This window comes from Falco biarmicus, chromosome 15 (assembly GCF_023638135.1).
Source record: "Falco biarmicus isolate bFalBia1 chromosome 15, bFalBia1.pri, whole genome shotgun sequence".
In the NCBI taxonomy this organism is placed as follows: Eukaryota; Metazoa; Chordata; class Aves; order Falconiformes; family Falconidae; genus Falco; species Falco biarmicus.
In genome coordinates, this window is record NC_079302.1 from 11,483,306 (window position 1) to 11,509,227 (window position 25,922).

General features: G+C 43.2%; 1 protein-coding gene across 3 annotated transcripts in view; it reads left to right on the forward strand.

Moving 5' to 3' along the window:
* WTIP (WT1 interacting protein) overlaps window positions 1-9,114 on the forward strand; it is an 88,520-nt gene extending 79,406 nt beyond the window's left edge. For 2 of the 3 annotated variants that reach the window (XM_056360479.1, XM_056360480.1), the window contains 5 exons: window positions 350-412; window positions 2,772-2,902; window positions 4,190-4,241; window positions 6,099-6,167; window positions 8,468-9,114. In XM_056360479.1, the coding sequence (XP_056216454.1) occupies window positions 350-412; window positions 2,772-2,902; window positions 4,190-4,241; window positions 6,099-6,167; window positions 8,468-8,620 (468 nt within the window). In that variant the 3' untranslated portion in view covers window positions 8,621-9,114. Of the gene's footprint in view, window positions 1-349; window positions 413-2,771; window positions 2,903-4,189; window positions 4,242-6,098; window positions 6,168-8,467 lie in introns of those variants that run through there. The other variant, XR_008825637.1, reaches the window with a different exon arrangement.
* Window positions 9,115-25,922: the final 16,808 nt, after the last annotated feature.

The window sequence follows — 25,922 nt, forward strand, 5'->3', positions numbered from 1 at the left end:
TATGCTACTTACTTCCCCAACAGCAACAACCAAAAGAGTGAATTCAAACTAATTCCAGCACACAAAATGCAAACTTGCCAAATGGCCTTCAAAAATAAAAACCGAACTTAAAATAATTGTTAAATTGGAAATCTCATGGAAATCTTGTGGTGGATCAAAAGGCCAAGCTGGTATCTGAGCGTGCTGTGAGAGCAGAGCTGCTGAATCACTGTCTCCCAAACCTATTGTATAGTTTGCTATCATATACAGCACAGGCTGGAAAATAGCGCAGCGTTCACTTAGAAGGTATTTCTGCAGCTAGAGAGAGGAGTGGCTACTAATAATCCTTTCTTTTCTGTCATTTGAACAGTATTCAGGTTTTCAGCAGACAGCGGACAAGTGCTTTGTTTGTGGACACCTCATAATGGAAATGGTAAGAGACCTAAATTCCTAACCACGGGATAGCTTGCTTTTCACAGACTTTGGGCAGCGCACTGTGAGACATTGTGCTTCTTCCCTGGTCAGACTATTGTGTCTTGACTGCTGTTAATGTAATTTTTGAAAATGTGGCATACTCTGTTACTATTAAGTACAGTAAGTTGGGCTTCTTTTCTACCTGAGATCATGGGAGGCTGTTGTTCTGCCACATGCCAGTTAAAAAAAAAAAAAATCGAATAGAATTTTAATACTAAAAGAGGGAAAATACAGCTTTGTATGAGAACATGGTAAAGGAAAACAGATGGTGTGCTCTGTAAGATAGTAGAATAGCAAGAGCTCTGTCAAGTGGATGGAATCTGGGCTAGAGAGGAGAGGGACGTTATCAATAGTCCTGAGGTTTGTTGCCTGCTCTGTGACTTGCTTGCCTTCTGCCACTTGCTCCGTGTCAGTTAAAATGCATTATTGCCACTGGGGTTTGTAGGAAGCCACTAGTCCCTTAATTTTGTAATAAAAAAAAGCAAAGGGGTGTGGATTGGGCCAGATACTGCTGGCATCATTTCAGTGGGAATTTAGTCTGTTCATCCTAAGCAGAAGCTACCAAACAAAATGAAGTGGCTTGCACGTTGAAAAATTGCAGATCATGTAGGACATCCATTTGTTTTCCTTTTGCTTTAAAATGTATATGAACCTCAGTATGCCTAATAGGAGTAGCTACTGCATTGCAAACACGGAGGTTCAGTAGGAGCCGGAAGGGAGACTTCACTAATGAGGATTCTGGCTCATATCCTGGCACCACTGGTTGGACAAGGATATTGTTCGTTTTAGCCCAAGAGCAAATTTCTAGAGTTGTGTCATGCTGGGAGGGGGAGGGGTATCCTAACTTGCATGCTTTGAGCTGGCCCTTAATTGCAGAATCCCAGGCAAGAGTCCGTAATATCTCGTCGGTGGAGCTCAGTAGGTGGAAGCTTGGCAGGTGTTTGTCTGCCTTTCTCTCATCAGCAAGTGAGCTCTGACAAAAGGAAACGGCTCTGGGAGCTCCAGGAATTAAGCAGTCTTATTTGGCTAATTCCTTCGTGTTCCTCCCTGGGAGTGCGTGCACAACAAACGTGCCTGCGTGGCAGCGGTGCCCACATGCCGCTGAGGAACAGGGAGCTGCAGCCCCGCCAGCCCGTGCGCCGCTGAAGCTGTTCCAGGCTGAAAGTGCAGGTGAATTGGGAGTTACTCCGTGCGGAGGGGTGACTGTGCCACCGTGCCAGGCCGACAGCGTCACGTAGCTGCCTAGACAGCAACACGTGCACAGGGACAGGTTGTTTCTGGCTGGGAACAGGTTTGCAAACCAAATGGATTCTGATGGTACTCACTGAACGGAGAGCTATAGGGCTTCATTAGAGGGGGGAAAAAAGGTTAAATTAAATTGACTTCATGCATTTTTGCTATGCTCCACTTCTTATTTCCCGTTTATTCATAGAATTATCTACAGGGCCATGAGAGCTTGGCCTGTGGACTTTTCTAATCTCCAGCTTAACAGCTCCAAGCTGAGCACTGCTGCTAGCAGATACTTTCTGAAATTGCCTTCCAAAGGTGGTACTTCCACCTGAAATGTATGCAGCTGGTGTTAGAACCTGTTGAGAGCTGCCTGAAGATGACACTGTCTCTCACTCTTCCCAGAGGCTTGTTCAGGGGCTTGGTGCTTTGGAGGGGATCTGTTCTGCAGTAGTGTAGCTAAGACTGCGTCAGGCCTTCCCTTAAACCCTTCTAAATGGAATAGGGAAGATGAGCATGGGAAAAACCTGGCAAGATGGCTGGATCTATATCCAAACACGTGGATACAGATGGAATTTTAACAGAAACTGATGGGCTGCTGTGACTGAGTGATAACCAGTCAGTTACTATGGTGAATTAGGATCCTTGATTAATAAAGGGACACCTGATTTTTTGCTTGTTTTGTTTTTGGGTTTTTTTTAAGTTTGAGTAATGACTGGTTTGGATTCTGTCTGTCACAGCCTGTTAAGTTTTGTGAATTAACACAGTGTCCCAGTAACTTGGATTTGGCTGCAGCAGATTTTCCAAGAAGTGGTCTCTGAAGCCACTTTTAATTTCTGTTGCCAGTATTGGCTGTGCAGAGCTCAGTGATGGGCGTTAGCCTGATTTTCACAGTTCTCTCTCTTCAGTGCGAGCCTACTGCAACCCACTGAAATAAGCAAGTTGACTGTTTTAAAAGGTCCCTTCCTTGCTGACAGATCTGCAGAGTGGTAATGTCATCCTGAAGTGCTTTTCTCACTGCCATTATTAAGAATCAGCCACAGCAGTATATGTAATCATGCATCCACTTATTTTGCTGTTTCCCTCTTAAGATCTTACAGGCCCTCGGAAAGTCATACCATCCTGGCTGCTTCCGCTGTGTGGTGTGTAACGAGTGTTTGGATGGAGTCCCCTTCACTGTAGATGTGGAGAACAATATTTACTGTGTCAAAGACTACCATACGTAAGTACGCAAATCCATTACATGCTTGGAAAAATTATAGTAGTTAAATTACTGGTACAGTTATAAGCCTCTGTAGTAGATTAAAAAAAAAGGTCATTCCTGTTTGCTCAGATGTCCCTCAAGTGCTGCTCTCACGTTGTATTTGTAGAGTATTTTAAAGTTATATTAGAGGTTGCTTCATGGGCCCAGTGTGTGCATACAGTGGCCAAGTGAGGTTGAAAATCAAGTTGTATTTCCCTGGTAGCTGTTTCTCTACTTCTTTCAGGACTTCCAACACTAATTAGATCAGGCTAATTCTGCAAGTGGTGGTAGGTTCTGCTGGCTAAGAGTCAAGGTCACAGGTCCTCAAACTATGGCCCACGGGCCAGATATGGCCCCCTAGAATCCTTAGTCTGGCCCCTGGTATTTACAGAACCCCCCCGCCCCACCCCCACCCCGCCGGGGGTTGTGGGGGGAAACCAAGCAGCCGCAGATGACCTCCTGCCACTTCATCCGCGCGCCGGCCCCCTGTTTAAAAAGTTTGAGGAGCCCTGGTCAAGGTTCTAGTAGTGCATGACACTGGTGAATGTAAGTTAGGTTAACCTAGACTGTACAGTAGACATGTAATTAGCAACTAGTGTTAAAATGATTTTAGACTCACCTGACCAAAAGTTTTGTGGTTTAAGTGATTGCTTTTGGACTCTGTTCTTCTCCTGCTCAAAAGCTATGTGAATGCTCTTAGCTGCAGTCAACCTATAGCTCTGCTTACGTAGCCAGAGTAAATCACTCTGAACTCAACCCTATTGGTAGCAAGTTGTTCATGTTCCAAGGAGAGAGTGACTGTTTGCCCAGTGATTGTCATAAAATATAGCTGTCGATAATAAGACCACTTGATGTATTTGGTTGAAGTAGATCCTAGCCATGATCAGCCCCTCTCCTGTTCAGTGTGATGATGTCTTCCTGATGTCAGGTAGTGACAGCCCCCAAGTCAGGAGCTGCTTTGCAGTCAGTCTCTGGAAGAATTTGAGTGACATTATGGGTAAAGGAAAGTAAGAGAAAGGGCATTATGTGGGAAGAGGGCTGGTTTCGCTATGCCTAGAGGTTAGGAAGACCTAACCAATAAAGCTGGGGTAGATCAGCGTCTTGTAAATCTCCTTTTCCCTGAATATCATCAAATATTTAAGAGGTGTTTCAAATCCTGTGGATCTACATTTTGCTAAAAACAAGGCGTGGTTAGAATAACTATTTTTGTTCTACTTTTTGAAGAAGCTTTAAATGTGTTTTGAACACTTTCTTCTTGCACCCTAGGGTTTTTGCACCAAAATGCGCTTCCTGTAACCAGCCGATCCTACCAGCACAGGTACATGTTAACGTGCACTGACTCTTTAGAGATTACAGCTGTTGGCATGTGAACACTTTATTATATAAACACATTAGATGCTTTTCTTCCTTCTTCCAGAATCTATACTATGTCAGATACTAAATTACAGTTCAGCAGTAATGTCGCTCCCAAACATTCCCAGAGGTTGTAATAGTCATACTACTATTATGCAGCATAGTACTTTGTATCTTTAGGGTGCTTTCCAGGTCTTAATTATGCTGTTATAAATCTCATTTAATTGAAAGTCCTGACTGGGGCTCCAAGAACAACCCAAGAAGCCAAGCCCTGTTTATTTTTAGAATCTCCCATTAGCTCAAGTAGCAATTTTCCTTGTCTGCTACATTTGCATTTCTGATGTGGATCTGTTAAGATGCCCAGACTTCAAAAGACATCTGAGGGCTACCCTGACCTGCGAGAAGGCCACACAGTCTGTCATCCTGGGCTGGCAATGTAATGGAAGTGCTTAAAGGGGTGGAAAAGGCAGCAGAAAAGTTGGCTGCAAGCGAGGCCAGGTGGATGTCTTGCTTGCAGTCTCAGCCTGTTCTGACTATATAGGTAGCACTATAAGACTTCTGCATTAAGACATCCCTTTTCTGGCAGCCCGCAGTGGTGCTTCCTCGTACCCTGATGGGTGCAGGACCCTGGTGAGTTTCCTTTGCTGAGGTCACTGATGAGCTCAGTTGTAAGCAAGGGCCTCAGTGCCTCCCTCCTTTTCCTATTGTCATACTGATAAGAGCCAGAGCTTGCATCCTCTAAGCTGCTGCGCCCCAGAAAAGAAAAGCCTGTAGCTAGAGCCTCTCAGCATGCCTGCTTCTATCACCCTGCACATTACCCTCATTTGTCATTACTATTTCTGTTAAATGGCCAGGTCTCACATAATCGAAAACCTTATAAAGGCTGAGCCAGAACTGCTTGTCCTGGTGATGCAATGTGAGGAGAAAACCCCTCTGTAAATTTCCCTGGATTTGTGTCTTACAAAGAAGAAGAAAAAAAAAAAAAAGCAGTCCTACTGCTGACTCATCTGATGGCTAGCAGGAGAGACTCCATGTTCTTTCCCATGGAGGTTTCTTAAGTTAGTTCAGGTCTAGCAGTGCAGGTACTAACTTGCTTCTCTCAGACATAGCGTACGTCATATCTGATGCTCTAACCACACCTGGAACTGGAAACAATGTAAGACAACAAATCCAATGAGCTCTGTCCTCAGAGGCTTCAGAGTGGATCAGGGGAAGAGCCTGTGAGGTTACAAGAAGGGTATGGGCTGCTCTGCAGGGCCTGGGGCTCAGCCAGGAGTTACACAACTCCACTGCATCCACCCTCACGCTGAGGTTTTGGGCTGTGCGCAGGATTACCTGCTGGATTGGTATGTAAATCCCTATGGGCTACATACAGGGACACATGCATGTGCAAAATGGCTGTGCAGCAGATGGTTTGAGAGGAATGCAAGTCCTGGAAAACTCAGGCCAGGAAGTCTACAAGGAAAAGTTACCCAGTCAGCAGGTCGGTTTTTGGCTGGTAATATGTTCACATCCTGGGTGCCCGTGGAAAATTACTTGATTTCAAGACTAATTAGTCCCTTGAGGAAGACGTTGTTGGCTACCGTTCCCAAATGACCTCTACAGCTTAGATACGCCAGACAGCCACGCTGCTGCTAAACAGCAGAGCCAGTGGTGCAGCGCTGTGGACAAGGCCCTCCGCCACCACAGAGGTCTGCTCTGTGGAGGAAGAGGGGATCCTCCAGGGGAACAGCTCTGCAAAGTGATAATTTGGGCACTGAAAGAAGATTGAGAAACCACCACCTACAAGCGCACTCTTACCTTCACTCTGCTTCCGTAACAGGGCTCCGAGGAGACCATTCGGGTGGTATCAATGGACAAAGACTACCACGTGGAGTGCTATCACTGTGAGGTAAGCACCAGGTGCCTCCGCTGGCCCGACTCACACCCCAGGGTGCACTTGCTACCTCTTGCACATCTGGGCAGGTAGGGCTCTGCCCCATGGCTCCTGGAAGGATGCAAAGGGATGAGTGTTAGCTGGGCTGCAAGTGGTGCTGCCCTCTCCAGTACCAAATTATTTCTCTTTTTTCCCTCCAGTATATTAACTTCAAAAGCTGGCTTTGGTCGAGGAGACCTGCCTGTGCAGGGAAGGACCCTCACTCCTACACTGGAAGGCTTTTTCTAGGGGACCTGTGTTTTTTCCATGCTAAATGAATATTGATTCTTTACTAGAAAAGAGACAGGGATACCATTGACTTTCTGTCACTTTTGGGGGATTAGTTTCTTTTTGTGCAGAACTTTAAATGTTTCTTGAAACAGAGCAAGTTGTGGGATTAGTGCTCTTGCTTCAGAGAAGAGAGCTGTGTTCAGTCCTAGCTCTGCATCCAGCAACATGAGGGAAACAAACTCTTTAATTTGGGACCAACCAAAAAATTCCCTTTTACTGTAAGTTTAGGTGCTCTTGATACGAAAATGCATATCTGCCCAGATCCTAACTGTGCTACCTGACTGTCAGCGCTAGAGGTAAAAATGCAGCAGTACTATCTTCTGTGCATTTTTGCACGAAAAGGTTTTATGAAGAGGCTGCCAACTGAGGGAGAAAATAACAAATTTCAGGGCATCTTGAAACATACACGTACCTAAATGTAAGGAAGACCGCATCCACTCAGCTAGCTCCTTCCAACAGAGATACCTGGTACTGCATCCTTTCCTATTAATTTCTAAAGAGAAATTGGCACAGGAAATTGCAGCATTTTGGAGCGCTGTACTTCCCTCCTCCTCTTCCCCCATCTATTGCTTTGTGCAGGCTTCACCTAAGATGACAGCTCCCTCCCCTTCTCTCTCAGGCTATTGACTTTATATTAGAATGTCCCAATGGGGGTTTATTTTCAGTTCTGTTTCATTATTCATTTCCCCATTCTCCTTCCAGTTTGAGGCAAATTAAGCTGCCTCCACATCTGCCCAGAACGTAGAGTGTGTTTATGTAGAGAAATGAGGGGGTTAGCCATGTGTTAGCAGGGGTAGGTTACTGCCTGATGGTCTCAGATCAGGTTCTTGAACTGTACACGCTGGGTCACTGCTGTCTCCATATACTACTAGAAAAGTTAGTGCCAGTACTTTGAGGTATTTACATAGAGACTTTTACAAACGCTGTGACAACTTACGCAGCCACTTCTGAAACACCAGTAATGTCATCATCACCTGGTGGCCATGCAAGGTCAGTTTGGAAACTTCGTTCCTTTTGTGTATCATCTCTTTCTTGTGCAACCGCTTCTGCTGAGAAGTTCAAGCCAGCTTACAGATCAGTAGACCTCGATTCTAAAACTGAAATCCACTGAGAAAGGGAGGCTTTGTCATCACAGGTTAAATATTATATAAAGGGCTATAAAGTTATTCTATAACGTACAGTAACACACAGAAAACTACCTTGGCAGAAACTTTGATTATAGCCTCCCTAAACTAACAAAACCCATTTTTCATTCTTATTTCAGCATTGTAAACTTTGAGGATTTTAACTTAGCTTTAACTTTTAGCTATGAAAGCTGAAAAATCATATTTGGTGTTAATCTAAAAACTTTGCGTCAGTTTTCAATACCAAAATTACCTATATGCCCAGCTTTTTCAATTTCTTTTTTCCTTTCTGTTAATGTTGACAAATACATACTGATTATGTCCGGTTTGTCAGGACTCAGCACAGTAACAATGTTTAAGTATTTAAGATCCTTGAAACCTAAAGATGGACCACTGGCCTTGAAGTCTTTTAACTTTTTTTAAATTCCAAATTAAAGAAAGTGTAACCCTGTCCCATGTCCTGTCCTGTCCCACCCCCTTCTCATTCTATACTTATGCTCCCCTATTTCTTGTTCTGTGCCTTGTTGCAGAATTAATTCCTTCTCTGTTCTAACCTTCCCGGTTGTATGTGTCAGGATCAGTGCTTGGCATGTTTTTGTCTGATTTACATCAACATTTATTAGATGAAGAGACCAGAATGGGAAGCAATGCTGGGTACTGCTATAGACTGTCCTGTTCGATTTCAGTGATGTCATTTGGCTTAATACAAGATAGTCAGGGTCCACCTCCCAAAAACTGGTAGGGTTGCGGGCTTTGGAGACATGGGATGGCGCTTTCAGGGTTATGCAGGATAGATGAACAGTGTTGTGAGGTGACCTACCTGAATCACTCACTAACCTGGGATGTGTGTGTTTCTTCTAGGATTGTGGCTTGCAGCTCAATGATGAGGAAGGCCATCGTTGTTACCCATTAGAGGGCCACTTGCTCTGCCACAGCTGTCATATCAGGCGCCTTAATATTAAACTGCCATCACATCCACCTCCGAGCTATCCAATGCATGTCACAGAACTCTGAAAGACATTTCCATTACCAATAAGCCGTTTGAAAGAAAAAGCTAACAATGACTTTTGTGTTCCTTTAAAGATGAGATTCCAGTAATAACCATCTAAACCAGCTATTTATTTTTTAAATCAGAGGTGAGGGGTCCTTTTCTGATTTTGTACATATGTCTTCTTTTATCTAGACATTTTCACTGAGACAGCATCTACTTGAACAAATAATTCACCACTAAACTGTAACTGTAAATGGCAGCATTTCTAAAAACAATGGTACAAAGGGCTGTTCTGCACTCCGTACTCCCTTTCCTTCAGTGGAGATTTCACCCAAGTAAGGAGTGTAGAATTACTTTCCAAAAGTTAGCACCTTATCATATTGCAGCAAGCATGATAAGATAAATGCTAGCATTTTAGCTAGTTATGTTGAATTCTGGTCTTAGAGAATACAGTCTCACTTTTTTTAAAACTTAGATTCCCAGAAGTAGTGAATAGGAAGCAAACAAGTGTTTTTCAGCATGGGTTAAACAATGGCATTCTGTGAAGAAGTGTCAGGCCAGCTTCCCATCCTATAAGGTTCCACAGTCACACAAAGACTATTTAGATTGTTAAAGAAATATGGTGAACATCTCATAAAAACCAGAGCAATATATCCAAAAGATTGGCATACGCAGGGTCATAACAGTTGAAGAAAGTTACAGACCTCTGTAATTGCTTGCCATGTACAAATGTAGTCATGGTTTCAAAATGCATTCGTATCAACTTGATGATTTGGCACTTACTAAAGAATTCCTCTTTTAAACCTGTTTTTTTTTGTTTAATAGGGTTAGAAGCCCCTTTCTATGCAAAGGTACGCTTGTCTTGGACTTCATTTGTTACCAACTGCTTTACGATTGTATGTTGATATGTTATTAAAAAGAAGGACAAAAAAAAAAAAAAGAGAAAAAAAAAAAAGAGGGAGACAGTGGTTTTTGTATTACCTTTTCAGCTTTGTGTTCTTTTCTAGATGTTCTTCTGAACTAATTATGGTGATTGTCTTCATTGGAAAACAAAGTACAGTTTAGGGGAAATAATAATGTAGGGAGTCAGACCATTGAAACATTGGCATTTTATAACAAGTATTGGATGTACATAGAATGTACACACTGTCATGTCTTGCATAAGCTTTTACAGTAACCTCAGAGCTCTGGGGAAATATGTCTTCCATATAGGAAGTTAGATGAATCTTTTTTATGGTTTGTTTTCTACCATGTGTTGATTTACATGCAAATCACATATCTGTATGTTTAAAAAAAAAAATCCTGCATTCTCATGAGAATTGATGCAGCCTTCCTGAATTTACATTTTAAATAAATCCATCATTGCCGTCTTTAACGGTATCCAAAATTACAACAAAATAAAATTATTCTTCTCCAGAGGAAGTGGAAATACCAGACCAGATTCTCTGCATGTGTAGATTGGGACATTTCCATGCCAGTTCTCAACATGTCAAGAATCTGATCAATCCACTCAGAAATGATCCCATGTTAAATTCAGCACATCGATTGATTAAATGACTTGTTTGGCAACACCATTGGCATTCAGTTTCTTAGGCTTCATTGACTTTTTGAAAGCCATTTGTCTGCTGAAAAGTACAAAGAGCATCCAATGGACACCAATTCCTTAATGGCATAATTAACTCCCTTAACAGAACTTTTTGATAATGTGGAGTTTCCTTATGGGGGAAGGGGGAGCAGGAAGAATTCCCATGAACTGTTTTTTTCTCCTGTTAGTAAGGAACAACAGGTATGTTACCTGAACTTTTGCCAAACTTCCATGGGCCTAGATTAACCTGCCCTACTGATGCTCCTTGGCAAGTCAGATGCTTCTTTAAAAAGTAATTTTCTAATTAATATGTATCAGTTTATAATTGACATGTTCAATGCCATAGCCATGCTTTGAAGGAATTACAGTGGAACTAGTGTCCCATTTCTACAGTGAGGCCTAAGAGGCCTGGCCTGCGAAAGAGAGGACACTGGGTACGTGCATACTTTTTCTGCATTTGCAAACATTACCTCTGTGTCCATAGTCACCAGCCCAGCCTCAGAAGGAAGCAGAAGTACCTGTGCCTGTTCCCAAACAGTAGAAAAGGGAAAAAAATGGTCTTAAGTTGGACTGTATGAGTAGGTCAGTTCCTTAAGTTCCTTACTACAAACATGGAAGATACCAGAGCTTCAGGATAAACTTTTAGTGTCAGCTGCAATGTAACACTTTTTCCATTTAAGGAAGCTGCTTTGGACCACATTTAGCTTTGAAGCATTTTTACTTGCTTGTCTTTACAATATATATTAAGGAACTCAAATTAAGAAAAAAATAATTAAAATATACAGAGAAGGTTTGGGTCTGTTCCTGTGCGAGCAAGTCATCCCCTGACAGTACTCACTGTACTGGAAAAATACTTTGCTCTACTAGTATAGAAGCAAAACCTTCAAAATCACAGTGGCCAGAAACAGAGGTGACTTGGTGTTCAGCCCAGGCTGCTACCAGGACCTTCCTTAGCACTTCAGCTCCTTCAGTGGCAAGTTTGAAGTTTCCACTGCAATGTACTTTTCAAGGGACAGCATACTACCTAACATGGACATACCATACCTTTTCTTTTTTGAAAACGATCATACTGTAGAACAAGAGTATTTAATTTCATTTCACTTGTTAATTTGTAAGTCTCATAGTTCTACTCAGTTCCAATGTGTTAAGTATCATGATAAAAACGTCAAAAGGTAGTATTTCAATATAGAATAAGCAATTTGTTTAAAACCAGAAAGCAGCAGTTATTCCGGTATTTTCTACAGACAGTTGCATTCCATTACTGTACAACAAAGTACAGCTTTGCTTTTCCAGCATTTAGTATAAAACCTGGAGCTTGAGTGAAATTTGCCAAGGTTTGGGGATTATTTTTTTTTGTTTGGGTTTCTTCAATCAAAGAGAAAAACAAGCAAATCTAAAATAATGATGTGCTATATTCTTTAGTGCTAGTGACAGTTTCTGCACATTTTACCTCCTATCTGGGGAATTATGTAAAGAGAAAAGTGCTTTTTAATCCTTTTTTTTAAGGAATAACATTACATCAGTTCAACACAGATGTAAACTTCCTAGAGTTTATTTTATGATGTGACTGTTCTTCAGAAGCCTTTGCTGTACTTTCAGAATATTTCCATAAAGTTAAAATGCTAACAACTTGTTCTCATTTGCATCAGAACTACACCTTTCCATTTCGGTAAGGAATCTTACAGAGTCCCTACAGCACAAAGCTGTTGTAGGCAATTCAGAGTCCCTCATGCACTGGAGGACACATTCCAAAGAAAGGACCAAAATAACAATTTGAAAACAAAACAAAAGAATGCACTCAGATAATTGAGCTTTCAAAGAAGGTTTGTTTGGGTTTCTTTCCTTTTCCTTTCACTCGTGTGTGTATATATTTTGTAAGGTGGAGCTTCAAAAGGAAAACATGGTTAGAGGAGCTCTTTAAGACCAGAAATTCCAGAGTAGTAAAGTAAACCAAAGCTCTAAAGGAGACAAAAGCTGCTTTCTTGTGTTTCAAGAAAAGTTTAAAAGTTTGTGATTCATCCTGTAACTAATGCCGTAACTAGAGTATATAATTTGACTTAAATTAAGTTTTCATTTGAGAAATATTTTCATTTTCTTTAAAAGAATATAGTTTTCTTCCAAGAACTTGGACCAACGTTGATTTTTATTTTGTAGGAAATATATAAATTCCCAGTTTGTATATCATGTAACTACTTTACATGCTGAAAATATACATTAGTTTAACTATTTTTGTATATATATCCTTGTAAAACCTTCCAATGTACTTCTGTCTTTTAGTCTTTAGAATTACTTGTGGTTTTGTGTTTCAGTGTTTGATTCCCTTGATTGTTGAAGAAAAAAATTGGGAAATGTAGATTTATTTATCTAAAGAAGAAGCTACTTGCTATCATCCTAAGTTATTTAATATTAAAAAGTCAGAAGTTTCATTTAACCTTAGATGCTATAATCTGCTTTTTTCAATAAAGACGTTTTGTAGTTATCTTTGATTTTGTAGTTTGTTCAATGTATTTTTTTTTTTAATCTAGGTTGCCATTAAAACAATTTTCAAGAGACCCTTGCATTGCCTACAGAAATTCCTGACTGATATTAATTGATTGCAGCTGCATTCATGAAAGATTTTGGTCCTCTAGTGCAAGTGTTACTAATTAAGGTCTAAAATATGCCCACAGCTAAGGTTTTGCAGCTGCACTTAGAAAAGAATTTAGCCACTCTGGCAATTTTTAATTAAGCTTTAACCAGTCCGGCTAGTTTACATGTAAGACAGCAAGTACTGAGGAACACTTCCTTTTCCAGACTCCCATTGGTTTTTTTGAGCATTCCAGAAGAGAACTACTTGCCTGGCCTACGAACCTGCGTAGTTTTAAGCACTCCGGCCTTGGATTGGGGAATTTTTTCAATATTCTTGCTAAGTCACAGTAACTCAGAAACCATGGCCAGAGCTCTGATAGGACTGAGAAGATGCTTTTTTTTAATCTCTTACCTTTCTGAAGGTCTTTGCCAGTTTCTCTTGTCTCCAGCTTCATGGCACAGATGGGAGCTTGGTCACGTTTACCTCGCCCGCACAGCAGTCCTGGAAGAGCAGCTATGTCTTGTCAGGCAGAAGGTTCATCAGCGTTGGCATCTTGTTTCCTCCTATAGCCACAAGTGGATGCCTGGGGAAAGAGCAGAAGAACCAGTTTCTTCCTGGTTTCCTCATACTCAGTGGGTTTCCTTTCCATTGAGCTGGTCACACTACCATCTTTGTAGATGCTCTTTCCTCCAGTGACTCACAGAAATCAAATACTCACAGGCTGCTACTGCAGTGGGGTACCACCCTCTCCTCCAAAGAGGCCTACTCTGCAGCTCTGCCACTCTGCCTTCAAATTACAAATTTGAATATTTTTTTTTCTTAAATTACTTCAAAGTACAAATGACTTCACATTTGGAAATGAAACTGGTGGTTTTTATACAATGGCTATTTTGCAAATTTTTCTTTTGCACAGTCAGAATGGAAAGAGTTACAAATGCCACAATTGTTTTAGGGACACAGTCTGCACTTCTGTGCTTTGAAGCAGATGTACCGTACTTCTATAGGGCCTTTATGTCCATGCTATTTTCTCACTCGTAATTTTTAAAAATACATTCAAAATGAGCAATTCCTACCCTCCTTGGAGGAAAAAAAAAAGGCACAAAGACTGGCAAACTCAAAGCATTTGAACAGTGCCCCACCATGTGGGTGACACAAATGTAGTCTATAAAACCTAGGACATTCTCTTAATGCAGCAAGAATTTATACCAACCCATAACCAGCCTGGCTGAAAAATAACAGAGTACTTCAAAATATTAACTGCCCCTTGTGGGCCTCCTTGCAGGAAACACATACTGGAAAATGAACATAACACTCACCGCAGGGAGGGTGTGAGTCAGGACCCAGCTCCCAGAGGGGAGCACCACAGAATTCTACAGTGGTGTAGGACTCCCTGGCATGGTGTCCGAGCCACAGGGCAGTGTGGAACTGGAAGCTGTTGCATGACGCACGGTTGCTGATTCTGGCACACAGATTATTTGGAAGAGCTTTGCTAGCCCTGCTCTTCACCTTACCAGCCATCCCCAGGTCTGTGCCCTTCACCTTGCAGTACTGAGTAGAAAATCATCCCAGGGCTGCCTTTTACATAGCTTTTTCCCAGGTAAGAATACACCCATCTGAGCCGTGAGCCGCCAGTTTCTCCAGGAGAACGCTGTGGGAGACTTTGCTAAAGTCTAGGCAGACAAAATCCACAGCCTTCCCCCATCCATGCATGTAGCGGGTCACCTTGTCACAGAAGGAGATCAGGTTCATCAAGCAGGACCTGCCTTTCACAAACCCACACTGGCTGGGCCTGACCCCCTGGTTGCCCTGCACGTGCTGTGTGAAGGCGCTCAGGATGAGCTGCTCCATGACCTTCCCCGGCACCGAGGTCAGGCTGACGGGCCGGTAGTTCCCCAGATCCTCCTTCCTGCCCTTCTTGTGAGATGGGCATCACGTGGGCTGACGTCCAGTCAGCTGCCCCCACCCTGGGTAGCCAGGGCTGCTGATAAATGATGGAGAGAGGCAGAGATGGAGCTCCTCCACCAGCTCCCTCGGTGCCCTCGGGTGGATCCCATCCGTCCCCATGGACTTGTGTGTGTCTAAGTGGAGCAGCAGGTCACTGGCCGTGTCCTCCTGGACTGTGGGGACTTCATTCTGCTCCCCGTCCCTATCCTCCAGCTCAGGGGGCTGGGTACCCTGAGGGAAGCTGGTCTTGCTGTTCAAGACTGAGGCCAAGAAGGCATTAAGTACCTCAGCCTTTTCCTCATCCTCCGTGGCAATGTTCCCTGCTGCATCCAATGAAGGATGCAGATTCCCCTTGGCCCTCCTTTTGTTGCTGATGAATTTGTAAAAACATTTTTTATCTTTTATGGCAGTGGCCAGCCTGAGTTCTAGCTGGGCTTTCACCTCTCTAATCTTCGCCCTGCCCAACCTCACCACATCCCTGTAGTCCTCCAGAGCTGCCTGCTCTTTCTGCCAAAGGTCACAAAACTCTTCTTCTTCCCCCACCAAGTCCCAGCCAAAGCTCTGTTCAGCCAGGCCGACCTTCCCCACCGGCTCAACTTTGGGCACATGGGGCCGGCCGGCTCCTGCGCCTTTAAGGCTTCCCTCTGGAAGGATGTCCAGCCTGCCTGGAGCCCTTGGCCCTTCAGGGCTGCCTCCCAAGGGACTCTGTCAGCCGGGCTCCTGGACAGGCCAAAGTCTGTCCTCCGGAGGTCCAAGGTAGCGGTTCTGCTGACTTCCCTTCCTTACTTCCCCGAGAATCAGAAAATCTTGTCATTTCATGATCACCGTGCCCAAGATGGCCTCTGACCACCACATCACCCACAAGACCTTCCCTGTTCACAAGCAGCCGGTCCAGCGGGGCATCTCCCCTGGCTGGCTCAGTGACCAGCTGTGCCAGGCAGTTACCCCCCACACGCTCCAGGAACCTCCTGGACTGTTTCCTCTGTCCTGTATTATGTTTCCACAGACATCTGGTAGGTTGAAGTCCCCCAGGAGAGCAAGGGCTAGTGATGTTGAGACTTCTGCCAGCTGCTTGTAGAATATGTTTCATCTGTGTCATCATCCTGGCTGGGTGGTCTACAACAGACTCCCACCAGGATACCTGCCTTGCCGGCCCTCCCCCTGATGCCCATAAACACTCAACCCCATCACCACCATCATTCAGCTCTCGACAACCAAATCACTCCCCGACATACAGGGCTACCCCACTGCCGCACCCTCCTTGCCTGCCCCTTCTGAAGGGTTTGTAGCCACCCACTGCAGCGCTCCAGTGGTGCGAGCCTCCCACCGTGTCTCCATGATGGCAACTTTGTCACAGTTTTGCTGCTGCACGATGGCTTCCAGCTCCTCCTGTTTGTTGCCCATGCTACGTGCATCGGTGCAGATGCACTTCAGCGGGGCTGTTGATCCCACACCTTTTTGGGAGGAGAAGACCTAATCCCTACACGACCATTCTCAGGTGGATCCATGCTTTCTAACACATCAATAACCCTTGTATCTTTGCTGCTGCATGGATCTCTGCTCCCTGCCTCCACAAGACCAAAGGACCTTGCTAGCACACCATCCCTCAAATACTGGCGTGCTGCCCCCAGGCTTATCTCTGGTGAGCCTGGTTTTATCCCTTCCCCTCTCACATTAGTTTAAAGCCCTTTCAGTCAGACCTGCTAACTCCTGTGCAAAGATCCTTTCCCCCCTTTGAGGCAGGTGTACCCCACCTGTCACCAGCAGGCCTGGTGTCATGCAAACCAGCCCATGATCAAAACCCCCAAAATTCAGCTGGTGACACCAGGCTCAGAGCCAGATTGATCCTCTGGCTCTTCTGGTTTATTTCCTCAACATTCCCTGCAACTGGAAGGGATGGAAGAGAAACTGCTTGTGTTCCTGATCCTTTAACTAGTTGTCCCAAGGCCCTGAAGTCTCTTGATTGTTTTCAGACTTCTGTGATTTTTTTAGATATCTCTGTGTGTGTGTGTGTGTGTGTGTGTAATACCTTAAATATTCCCTTGGGTGTGTCACTGGGGAAGCTGGAATTGCAGTCTCATTCCTACGGCTACAGCATTCCTTAATTGGCCTAGTCTGACAGGTAGTAACAAAGCTGCTCAGTGTTCATATTTGGCATTGCAGGTTTCTTTCCAAGACACAAGCTGGCTCAGTCACTGATGCCCATGCCTTTAACTTCACACCAGCTAAGACAGAAAAAGGTGGCAGAAGTCAGCAAACATAGAGAGGCAAAGAACAAGGGCCCAGCTGAAAACAGTGCAAACAACTTCAGATCAAGCATGAGTGCTGCAGTTTGCAAACATTTTTGGCTGGCATGTCGTTTTTGAAAGGCAATACCTGCGATTTATTTTTTTTTCTTTTTGCTAAAACATTCTTATTTCAATCACCAATTTGTTTACATTAAACATTAGAAGATGGTAACAGACACCTTTACTTGTGAAATCTATCTAAAAGCAAAGGACAGTAGTCTGCAATTACAGCCAGTCTCCCATGCAAGAACTCAGACCTCATTACTCTGAATGCAGTTTAAGGCCGCAGCAACCTGCAGGCTTCTTCCTGCTTACTTGCAGGTCTCTGATTTCATTCAGCCTTAAAAAGCACTGAATTTAGCTAAATTTGCCAAGACTATGAGCCCAGTTGAGGTTGTAGCACCATGCTTGGGGTTGACTTACAGATAAGAAACTTCCAAGGAGGAACTACTATGCAAAGTCTGGAAATGGTGAGCAAGAGCTGCTGGACATTGAGCAGGACACATCAGTATTCTCTGGATGCCTAAGCTGGACATGAAAGCGTCATCAATTAAGCAAAGGGCATTGGTTTCTGGAGTAAGTTGCAGGTCATCCCTCAGTCACCACCGTTGGGCTCAGCAGCAGCTGAATTACGTATTTTAAAAGCTATGGAGTTAACCACAATTTTTGTTAAGACTCCAGAAGACCAAAACTATTTTCTTCCTGTTCAAAATTCATTTAAGATCCTATCCTAGTTTTCAGTGCTGTTCTCACCATCTCTTCACTTAACACTGAGCTAGCAAAAATGAGTTGCCATACTGTTTAAGAGCACACAGTAAGAACTAGTGCATTTCTGCTGTACCTGCATTTTCTCTGTGCTGTCAGTTTCTGTCCCATCAGAAGAAAATACACTACACTGGCTAGCATAAATCACTGTGCTCACACGCACAGCACAGAAGTACAAACTGAAAACTGTACAAAAAGTAAGAAACCATGTGGACAGCTGGTTTGCCAGAAGTGATAAAATAAGTATCTATCCAGCAACACATTTAAAAACAAATTCTTAAAGGTTTGTGTCACAGCTGAAAAAAAAAATAATCCACAAACCCCCACATTTGTATGTACATATCTGGGAAGTCATCACCTCAAAGAACAAATACTGCATTGGTTAGTTACAGTAATTCAAGTGGTTAAAAAGACTAGGGAAAAAAAAAAAAGAAAAAACACCAAAAAAAAAAAAGAAAGAACCCACAACCGGGCCTGTTCATTAAAAATCTGGCACATTTAAACTATTGCAGGAATGTTAAAGCCAACAGATCAGTTACTTACTGGCCGCTGTGGCGAGGCAAATGAAAGCTGGGGCACACCTCGGTGCTTCCAGGTATGGTAAGGAAACAGTGAGTGATGTGCACATCTCCCCACCGGTGTAAATGGGTCTTGCACCGCTAAAACCAAAGAAGCTGGGCTGGTTCATGTTAAGTGAGTGTCTCATGCCCTCTGTAAGACAGGGCATTAGGACAGGAACAAAAATTACTCTATCAGGCTGTGTCTTTCACCACCTAAATGGAATCTTTGTAAGTTAAATGCAACAAGTTTACCAGAGGGGAAATAAAGTAGCAACAAATATTGCTTTGTGATGGTTGCACACATTGTGTGGCTCTGGTCTCACCTGAGTGCCTTTACCTGAACTTTGCAAAGGTCACACACTGCATCTTAAGGATGGATACAGTGATGGAGTAGGGAAGAAAACAAAAGTGGCATGTGTGACAGGGTGCAACACCAGGGAAGGAGCAACAAGACTTACCATCAAGCCATATGTTTAACTGCACTTACCTCTACCAGTGGACACAGCTCCCAGGAATTTTTTTCCACAGAGTTTCTTTAAAGTGTTGCGGGAAAAAAAAGGCACCACTGTCCAAAAGGCAGCTGGTGGCAGTTGGTCCTTTTTCTCACTCCTCCTTCCTGTATCACAAAAAGAATAGAAAACAAAAGAAAGCATCACAGCTTTCTGCACTGTTCAACTTCTCCATTCCTTATCTTATCAGGGCACTTTCCAGCAAGGGAGAAGAGGGAAACGGCACCCTGCTGGGCACAGGGCTGTGGCATCTTGGCACAGACTGGCAGTGGTCAGTCACACATGAATCCGTTTTATCAAAATAGCAAGTCTTGATCCAGCAAATGTTATGATCACTTCAGACACACCCTATTGCTTCTAGCAATGTCTTATGATTTGGAACAAATCATTTGCTACCTACACTCCCAACCCATAAAAGCTATACCCAGTTTATTCGCCTCATTGTTCTTTTATCACCCTAATATACCACACTTAATGGTTAATGTGACAGACATTCAGCTGTAGTAAGATCTACCTTTAGTTGGCTATAAACAAAATTTAGTTCTATCTATGTTAAAAAAAAGTTTGTAACTTTTTTAACAACTAACTTTCCTTGCAACCAGCTGCTAGCTGCTTTCTTACCCACAGCACATTTTCCAAGCTCTGGATTAAAACCATGGGTTTTTTAGAAGCCACAGAAACCTATTTTAAAAATGAATATATTTACTGCCAGTTAATATGTAATTGGCCAATTATTTTCCAGAAGCCCCATCAGAATGGGAAAAAAATTAATAAAAAAGTCTATATGGAAGAGTCCATGAATGCTTCTGAAATGGAACAGAAGTCCTTAAATGATATGCCATTGCATCTTCCAAACTGGAACAAAACAAAAAAAAAAGGTAGAAACCCCCAAAACTTTTCTTTAAATATGTCTTATTTTATTCTGCAACATACAGCAGAAAATCTGCTAAGTCAATGGATCTGGCAGCTGCCAGACTATGCTTTGATAAAGCATGCTGGATTTCATGATATAATTTAACTTTGATTTTTTTTTTTACATTAATCATAATATCTTCAAAGTTGAAATATTTTCCTTTGCTGACGAGCCAAAAGGTAATATGAAGCCAGGCATCCACTGCACTGCAGTCAGTAATTTCTATATCACCTTTTCCAAAAATCTTATTACTTTATTTGCACCCCATGTCTAAGGATCTCCTGCAGCAGGAATTTGCTTGCAGGCTTAGCTGGCAGTCAGGGAGTGCAGAGCAGGAGATACCAAAGACTGCTGTTTTCTTTACACTGGATCTTCAGTTGCAGCCTTGTATATAAGCATGCAGCCCAAAAGAAAGCAGCAGTGTAGAGAGGATGCTGCACAGACTCAGCAACACTTCCATATTGAACAGGCGTGAAGAGGTGAGTGGGACTGCATATAACATGCCAGCCGCCATCCCAGTCTGCAAAGGAACAGCAAAGGGAGGTGTTAGCTCTTGCTGTGGTGCAAGAGCAGCTCTCGATGCTTCATCCAAAATCTCTGCAGTTTTGCCATCACTGGATATTGTCCTTTGTATCTGCTCATGGAAGCGGCAAAAGGTTTTGCTTGTCCTAACAGCACCTCCTACCTCAGAAACCCAAACCCACATATATGAACTTCCTGTCTATACTGTACACAATATACATAAATAATAAATCCTCATGTAGGGGTGTAAGTGGGCTGAAGGGCTGTTTTGTGCAAAGTTCTCATTCTAGAGGGAACAAGGCCACATAAGACTTTTTTTTTTTTTTTTTTTTTTTTACATACCTCAGTAGTATTCTTTGGAGGCAGGTGATAACACTTGCACATACATAAGCAGATTTCCTTGCACTATCTGGCAGCGTACATTGTTCCTCACTCCCTCTCCAGCTGAAGTTTACTAAATATCCTATTTTACCAGTGAGGAAATTTTCCCTGTCCAAGTTGCAGATACGTGCTCAAGGACAGGCAGCCGGAATGGTGCCCACAAGCTCTGCCCACTGCAGCCGTGCTGCGGGCACGGGCCAGGGCCACGCTACAGCAAAAGATGGGGATTGGACTCCTGTGCTGCTCTGGATGATTGCTTCTAGGTACTGCCCTGCAGCCTGCTGCAAAAAAGCCCTGGGATTGTGTATGGGTCTCAGGTGAAAAAAACCAAGTTGCAGCATGCTGAACTAAAAGAAAAAAGGCCAAAAGGTGGGAGAGCCAGAGATACATGGCCGGTGGCTTGGTTTGAGGAGCAGACAGCCACCACTCAGCCTCCTGCACAGTGATGAGTGCCCCAACTTTGAAAGACATGGGAAGGTCACCAGAGGACCTTTTCCAGCAGAAATATCAAAGTTATTTCAAAACAGATACCCCTGAGGAGTATACTCTGTCCGCCCCAGTGCTTCCTGGTGTGCACAGCAGAGCCAGTTACTAAACAAACAGAAAGGCAAGACCAGCACCACCCGGTCCCTCTCCTCCTGTTCCAAAATGGCTGTTCAAAGCTGGGGGCTGGCACAAAGCTTCAAACCCCACCACGTTGTGTAGGCAACCCCAAGAGGCCTGACAGCACCTCTGTCATGTTTCTTACCTGGAGATCATCAGTAATTATTATCTGGGAGACTGTGGAGGAGACCTTCTTTTTGTGCCTGCTGCTGTGAATCTCAGTGAACTCCACTAAGTTCCACCACAGCAAGTCCAGGTTTAGCTGTGCAACTACCTCAGTATTTTTTTTTCTAGTAGAAGCTTCTAGAATTCTCTAAAAATAAGTTTGTTTGGGTTTTCAAACTAATCCAAACACATTTGTGTCGTCTTTCAAGATGGCACTTCCCCCTCATCCCTACTTGACAACAGATTTTTCAGTCATTAAGAATGCTCTGCATGCACTGAAATATCTCGGGTTATTTTTCCCATAATCAAAAGAAAACAAATCCCAGAGCAGCCCTGGCAGGCCGCTTCCGGCCAGCACTGCTGCCCCCCCAGAGACCCATAGCGCTTGGCTGCTGCCTTCAGAGGGCAAACAAGAAAGTTTGCTTTCAAATATAAAATTAGACATTGAAACAAACTGACTTTTTTTAACCTCCCCCCCAAAAAAAATCCCCACCAAACTCTTGTGCAACTACTTTTCCATCAAACATATTCCAAGACAGTGATTTAGATGTATATGAGTGGCTTGGATTGCATAAGCCAACGTTTATGTTCGCTTCCTACTCCCTTCCTGCTGTCAGTACCATTTGATATATTCCTGGCCGGTCTGGAAGCTCACATCATGCTGCAGTCACTTGTAAGCATTTGTGATACAGCTCAAACCACGCTATCAGCTACCAGGATGCCCTCTGCTACTGCCTGCTTCTTCTCACGTGCTTTCTTCTACAAGGCCCTTCCTGATTATAGAGGATTGGCATTTAGAAGGAACTGCAGTTATATACCTCATTATCCTCCTTTAAATCCCTTCCTAATACCCTCATCTGCTGTGATATCTAAATTAATTTTGCCAATTAGAGCTGGTAACACACTATGGCTACCACCTGTACCCATCTATCCTGTCTTAAATTCAGACAGCAAGTTTTTGAGGGCAAAAAACTATTTTTTAATTACCAGGAAAACATTCTTGCAACTCTACAATTACAAGTTGTAAACACCAACAAATCTTTCAGTATTGCCCTAGTCTTCTTGGCCTAGTGTAACAGCAGTTCTGCTACAGGAAGTATTTCTATGTCTAGCACAGAAAACTACCTTTAAAAAACAAACAAACACACACACACAACAAAAAAACCCACCAAACCCCAAAATTTATCACACCCATCCTTAGCAGTACCATTCCTGCAGTGGGCTTACATTGCTAAGTATAAATTAAAGAGATTTCATAAGCAGTTCACAGTAATTTACCCAATTAGTCGTTTGCTTTCCCTGACCATTATAGGTAACATTGGTGAGAAAATGGCTGGCTGCTATCTAGAATTGTTGATGAAAGTTTCTGGAATGCTTTGCATTCTTTCGATGGGGACCTTAGCAAGAGACCACTGTCGGCACTCTTAGCCTTGGGTCTAACAAGGTCAGATGAGTCACTGCAGCATCTCTTTTTCACGTCTGATCAACTGCAAAATCCTGAGGACAAATACTCCTGCACATTACTCTTATGTCCTGGGGATCCTCATTCAAGAGCATTCAGAGAAAGCAAGCATGAAACCAGGCTGTAAAGCAGCATCAGCTAAAATTTTAAGCAGAGTTACAAAAAACATCTGGGGGCCTAAACCAACCTTTTGCTGTCTACATACAGTAGCCAGCACAGTGGAGACCTAATGTATTATTGAGCCCCTAGAATTTATGGTTTAATAAAAATTTTCATTTTAGCAGATCTGCTAATTCATTAGATGTTCCACCTTTAGCATTTACAGCAGCTTTGAGCACCCCAAGATCTTCAATCCTTAACTAAGATTCTTCCCTTTAAAATACCTATCATCACAGTGGATGTGCCACCACAAGAATGCAAAATAAAAGTTTCATGTCATAGTGTTTCTCAGTATGGAGTTGCACAAACTACACTCCAGAGAGCTCTGGAAAAGAGGAAAATTAGAGTAGTTCTGGTCACTGTGAAATATTCAGAAGATGAAGCTCAAACACATAAAGGATCCTGGTTGTGAAAGGTTCTTTTGCTGTTAACTGCAAAAAAATAATCAGAGGCACCACTGACTATCATCAGACCCCCACTGCATCAAGCTTGTAGGATTGCACAAGCCACTACACTAGGATTTTATATTCCCTTTTAAGATGGAACCTAGTTCTCGGTCTTGTTCTTTGCTGATAAGGGGTGTCTGGGACAGGGAAACACACAGAGACTAGATGGCTGAGAAAAGAGCAAGAAGAGAAGACAGTACTGCAAGGGGGAAGGAAAACAACTGCCTTTCGTTTGGAAACAAATTGCTTCATGAGCTTCATGAAAAAATGAACAGCCCAGCATGGCTCCCGGCAGTGCGCTGGCCTTGGCAAAGCCACTCGGCCTGGGGGAGGCACAGCCAGGGCTTAAGAAAATTTAATTCTCTCCAAGCTTGGTCCATCAGCAAAGCTTAGCACAGCTCCGCACTCACCAGAGCACCTGAGGATTACCAGAAGTCGGGGACTCACCAACTGCCCTGTGTCCCCTGGTGGTGAGAACATCCTCCACCTAACTGTTCTCATGTCCCATGTGGAGCACCAAGTACATCCAAGTAGCACAAGCATTTGGAAAGATCCAGACCTGATATTACAGACTCTCCCTTTAATGCTCAGATCTAAGGCTCTAAGCAAAAAGCAGCAGCAACACCACCAGCCAACTGCAGCAATCAAGTCCAGTCACCAGAGTCACTTCTGTGCTGGATCTGTACCCATTTGGGCTCTACAAAGATGAAGATGTCTGCAACCAGTGACAAGCTTATGAAAATGAAACTCCTTTTTTCTTTGATTTTCTAATTTAAAAAAAAAAATCATACTGAGGAAGAGGTGTGAAAAAGCAGAAGCGTTTCCATTTTGAGAATGGCCTATTCCCCAACTTCTAAAATATTGTGTACAGGGTGCTACAGAACTTCATACAGCCGCCTAGTGCTGGAGAAAAAGGGAAAAAAAAAAAAGGGGGGGGGGGGTGGAGGCGGGAAATCACTTCCCCAATTCTGTGACTGTCCTCAGCAGTCCCATAAGCATATTTGAGACTAAGTGTCTGGCAAGGAGGAACAAAAGCCAAGTCTTTGCAAAAGTCAAGACCATGCACTTCCAGTTATGGGCAGCAGCAAGTCTGAGAACAGAATGGCCAATGAACTATGCACACAGGAAACATGCTTTATCCCAGTAAAGAAAAAAAGACAGACATCCTACAAAAGACATGGCTACTGACTGTGGATTCTCTAGCAGCTGTTACCTGTGGCATCTCTCTCTTCTGTGCTGCTGCGCTAAGCTGAGTAGCTAGTAGATCTGCTTATTTTTAAGGGTACCTGAGCTGCCCACACCACTGACAACCCTCCCAGCTTTGGCTCTCCAAACACGTTGCTCTCTTCTCTCCCTAACAGGGAACTACCAAGATTTGCTTCAGTCAGATCCTTCTCATTTCTCAGCAATTCCTTGCCATTACAGGATGGAGACTGTCTGTCCTCATATCTAATCATGACTATAAACTCAAAGTATAGCATGTTCCTTCCAAGTCACTTGCTCCTACACATGCACACCACCTTCTCCCATGCAGTTGTGCAGCAGAGCAGATGAGGGAACTAATCCAGGAAAGACACAGACAGCCAGCTAGCTTTGCATTCAGCCAGATTACCTGGGTCCCGTTCACCACATTGGTGAACAGATGCTTGTGCCAGCAGGAGACTGCAGACAGCACCAGCGCAAGGTGGTGGCCTTGTGTATTCAGCCTAAGTAATCATCTCTGCTCCCTCCACAGTCAGGAACAACCAACAGGAGCCTGGAACACACCTTGCAATGCCTCCATTAGGGCACAATCCTGATTAAAAGCAGGTTAGATACTTAGTACCTTTCTTTAAAATCATTATTTTCCCATAAGTTTTAGATTGGTTGCCTGGAAGACAGCAGAGCTAACTCTGCTCAGGAAGCGTGCCATTTGGATGTCAGTTTGGAATATCCAACTTTATTGGATTTTTTTTTCCCCTTACAATTCGAAAATATTTTGCCATGCAGCTAGCTAACCAGGTTTTAGAGGAATATGGTCTCTTTTTCTTTTGCTTATAAGGGAAACTTGAAACAAATTAAAATTATTCTGGCCTCGTACTAAAGGTCAGTGTTGTGGGGAAAGATGACTTGTTCGGAATTTAGTCAGGAAGTTTAACACAAATAATCCAGCTTGAAGTTCTGTGAGAACAAGTCCCAGCCAAAAAAAAAAAAAAAAAAAAAAGGCACTGATAGAACTAATTTAAGTACTAAATCTCTCCTTTCCAAGCATTTTTTCCACCAATAAAACCAGAGGCTTTTAAAGCTACCATGTGAACAACTATTTAACTGAGGTGTGAAAGCGATGCTATTTGTACCTTCCCAGATAAAACCAGGCTTTTATCAGGAAACTTAAGCAGGAATGAGCAGGGGAAGGAACAAAAGGTATTGTTGTAAATTGCTGTGAAGATGGACTGCACTGTACAGAGTGTCACC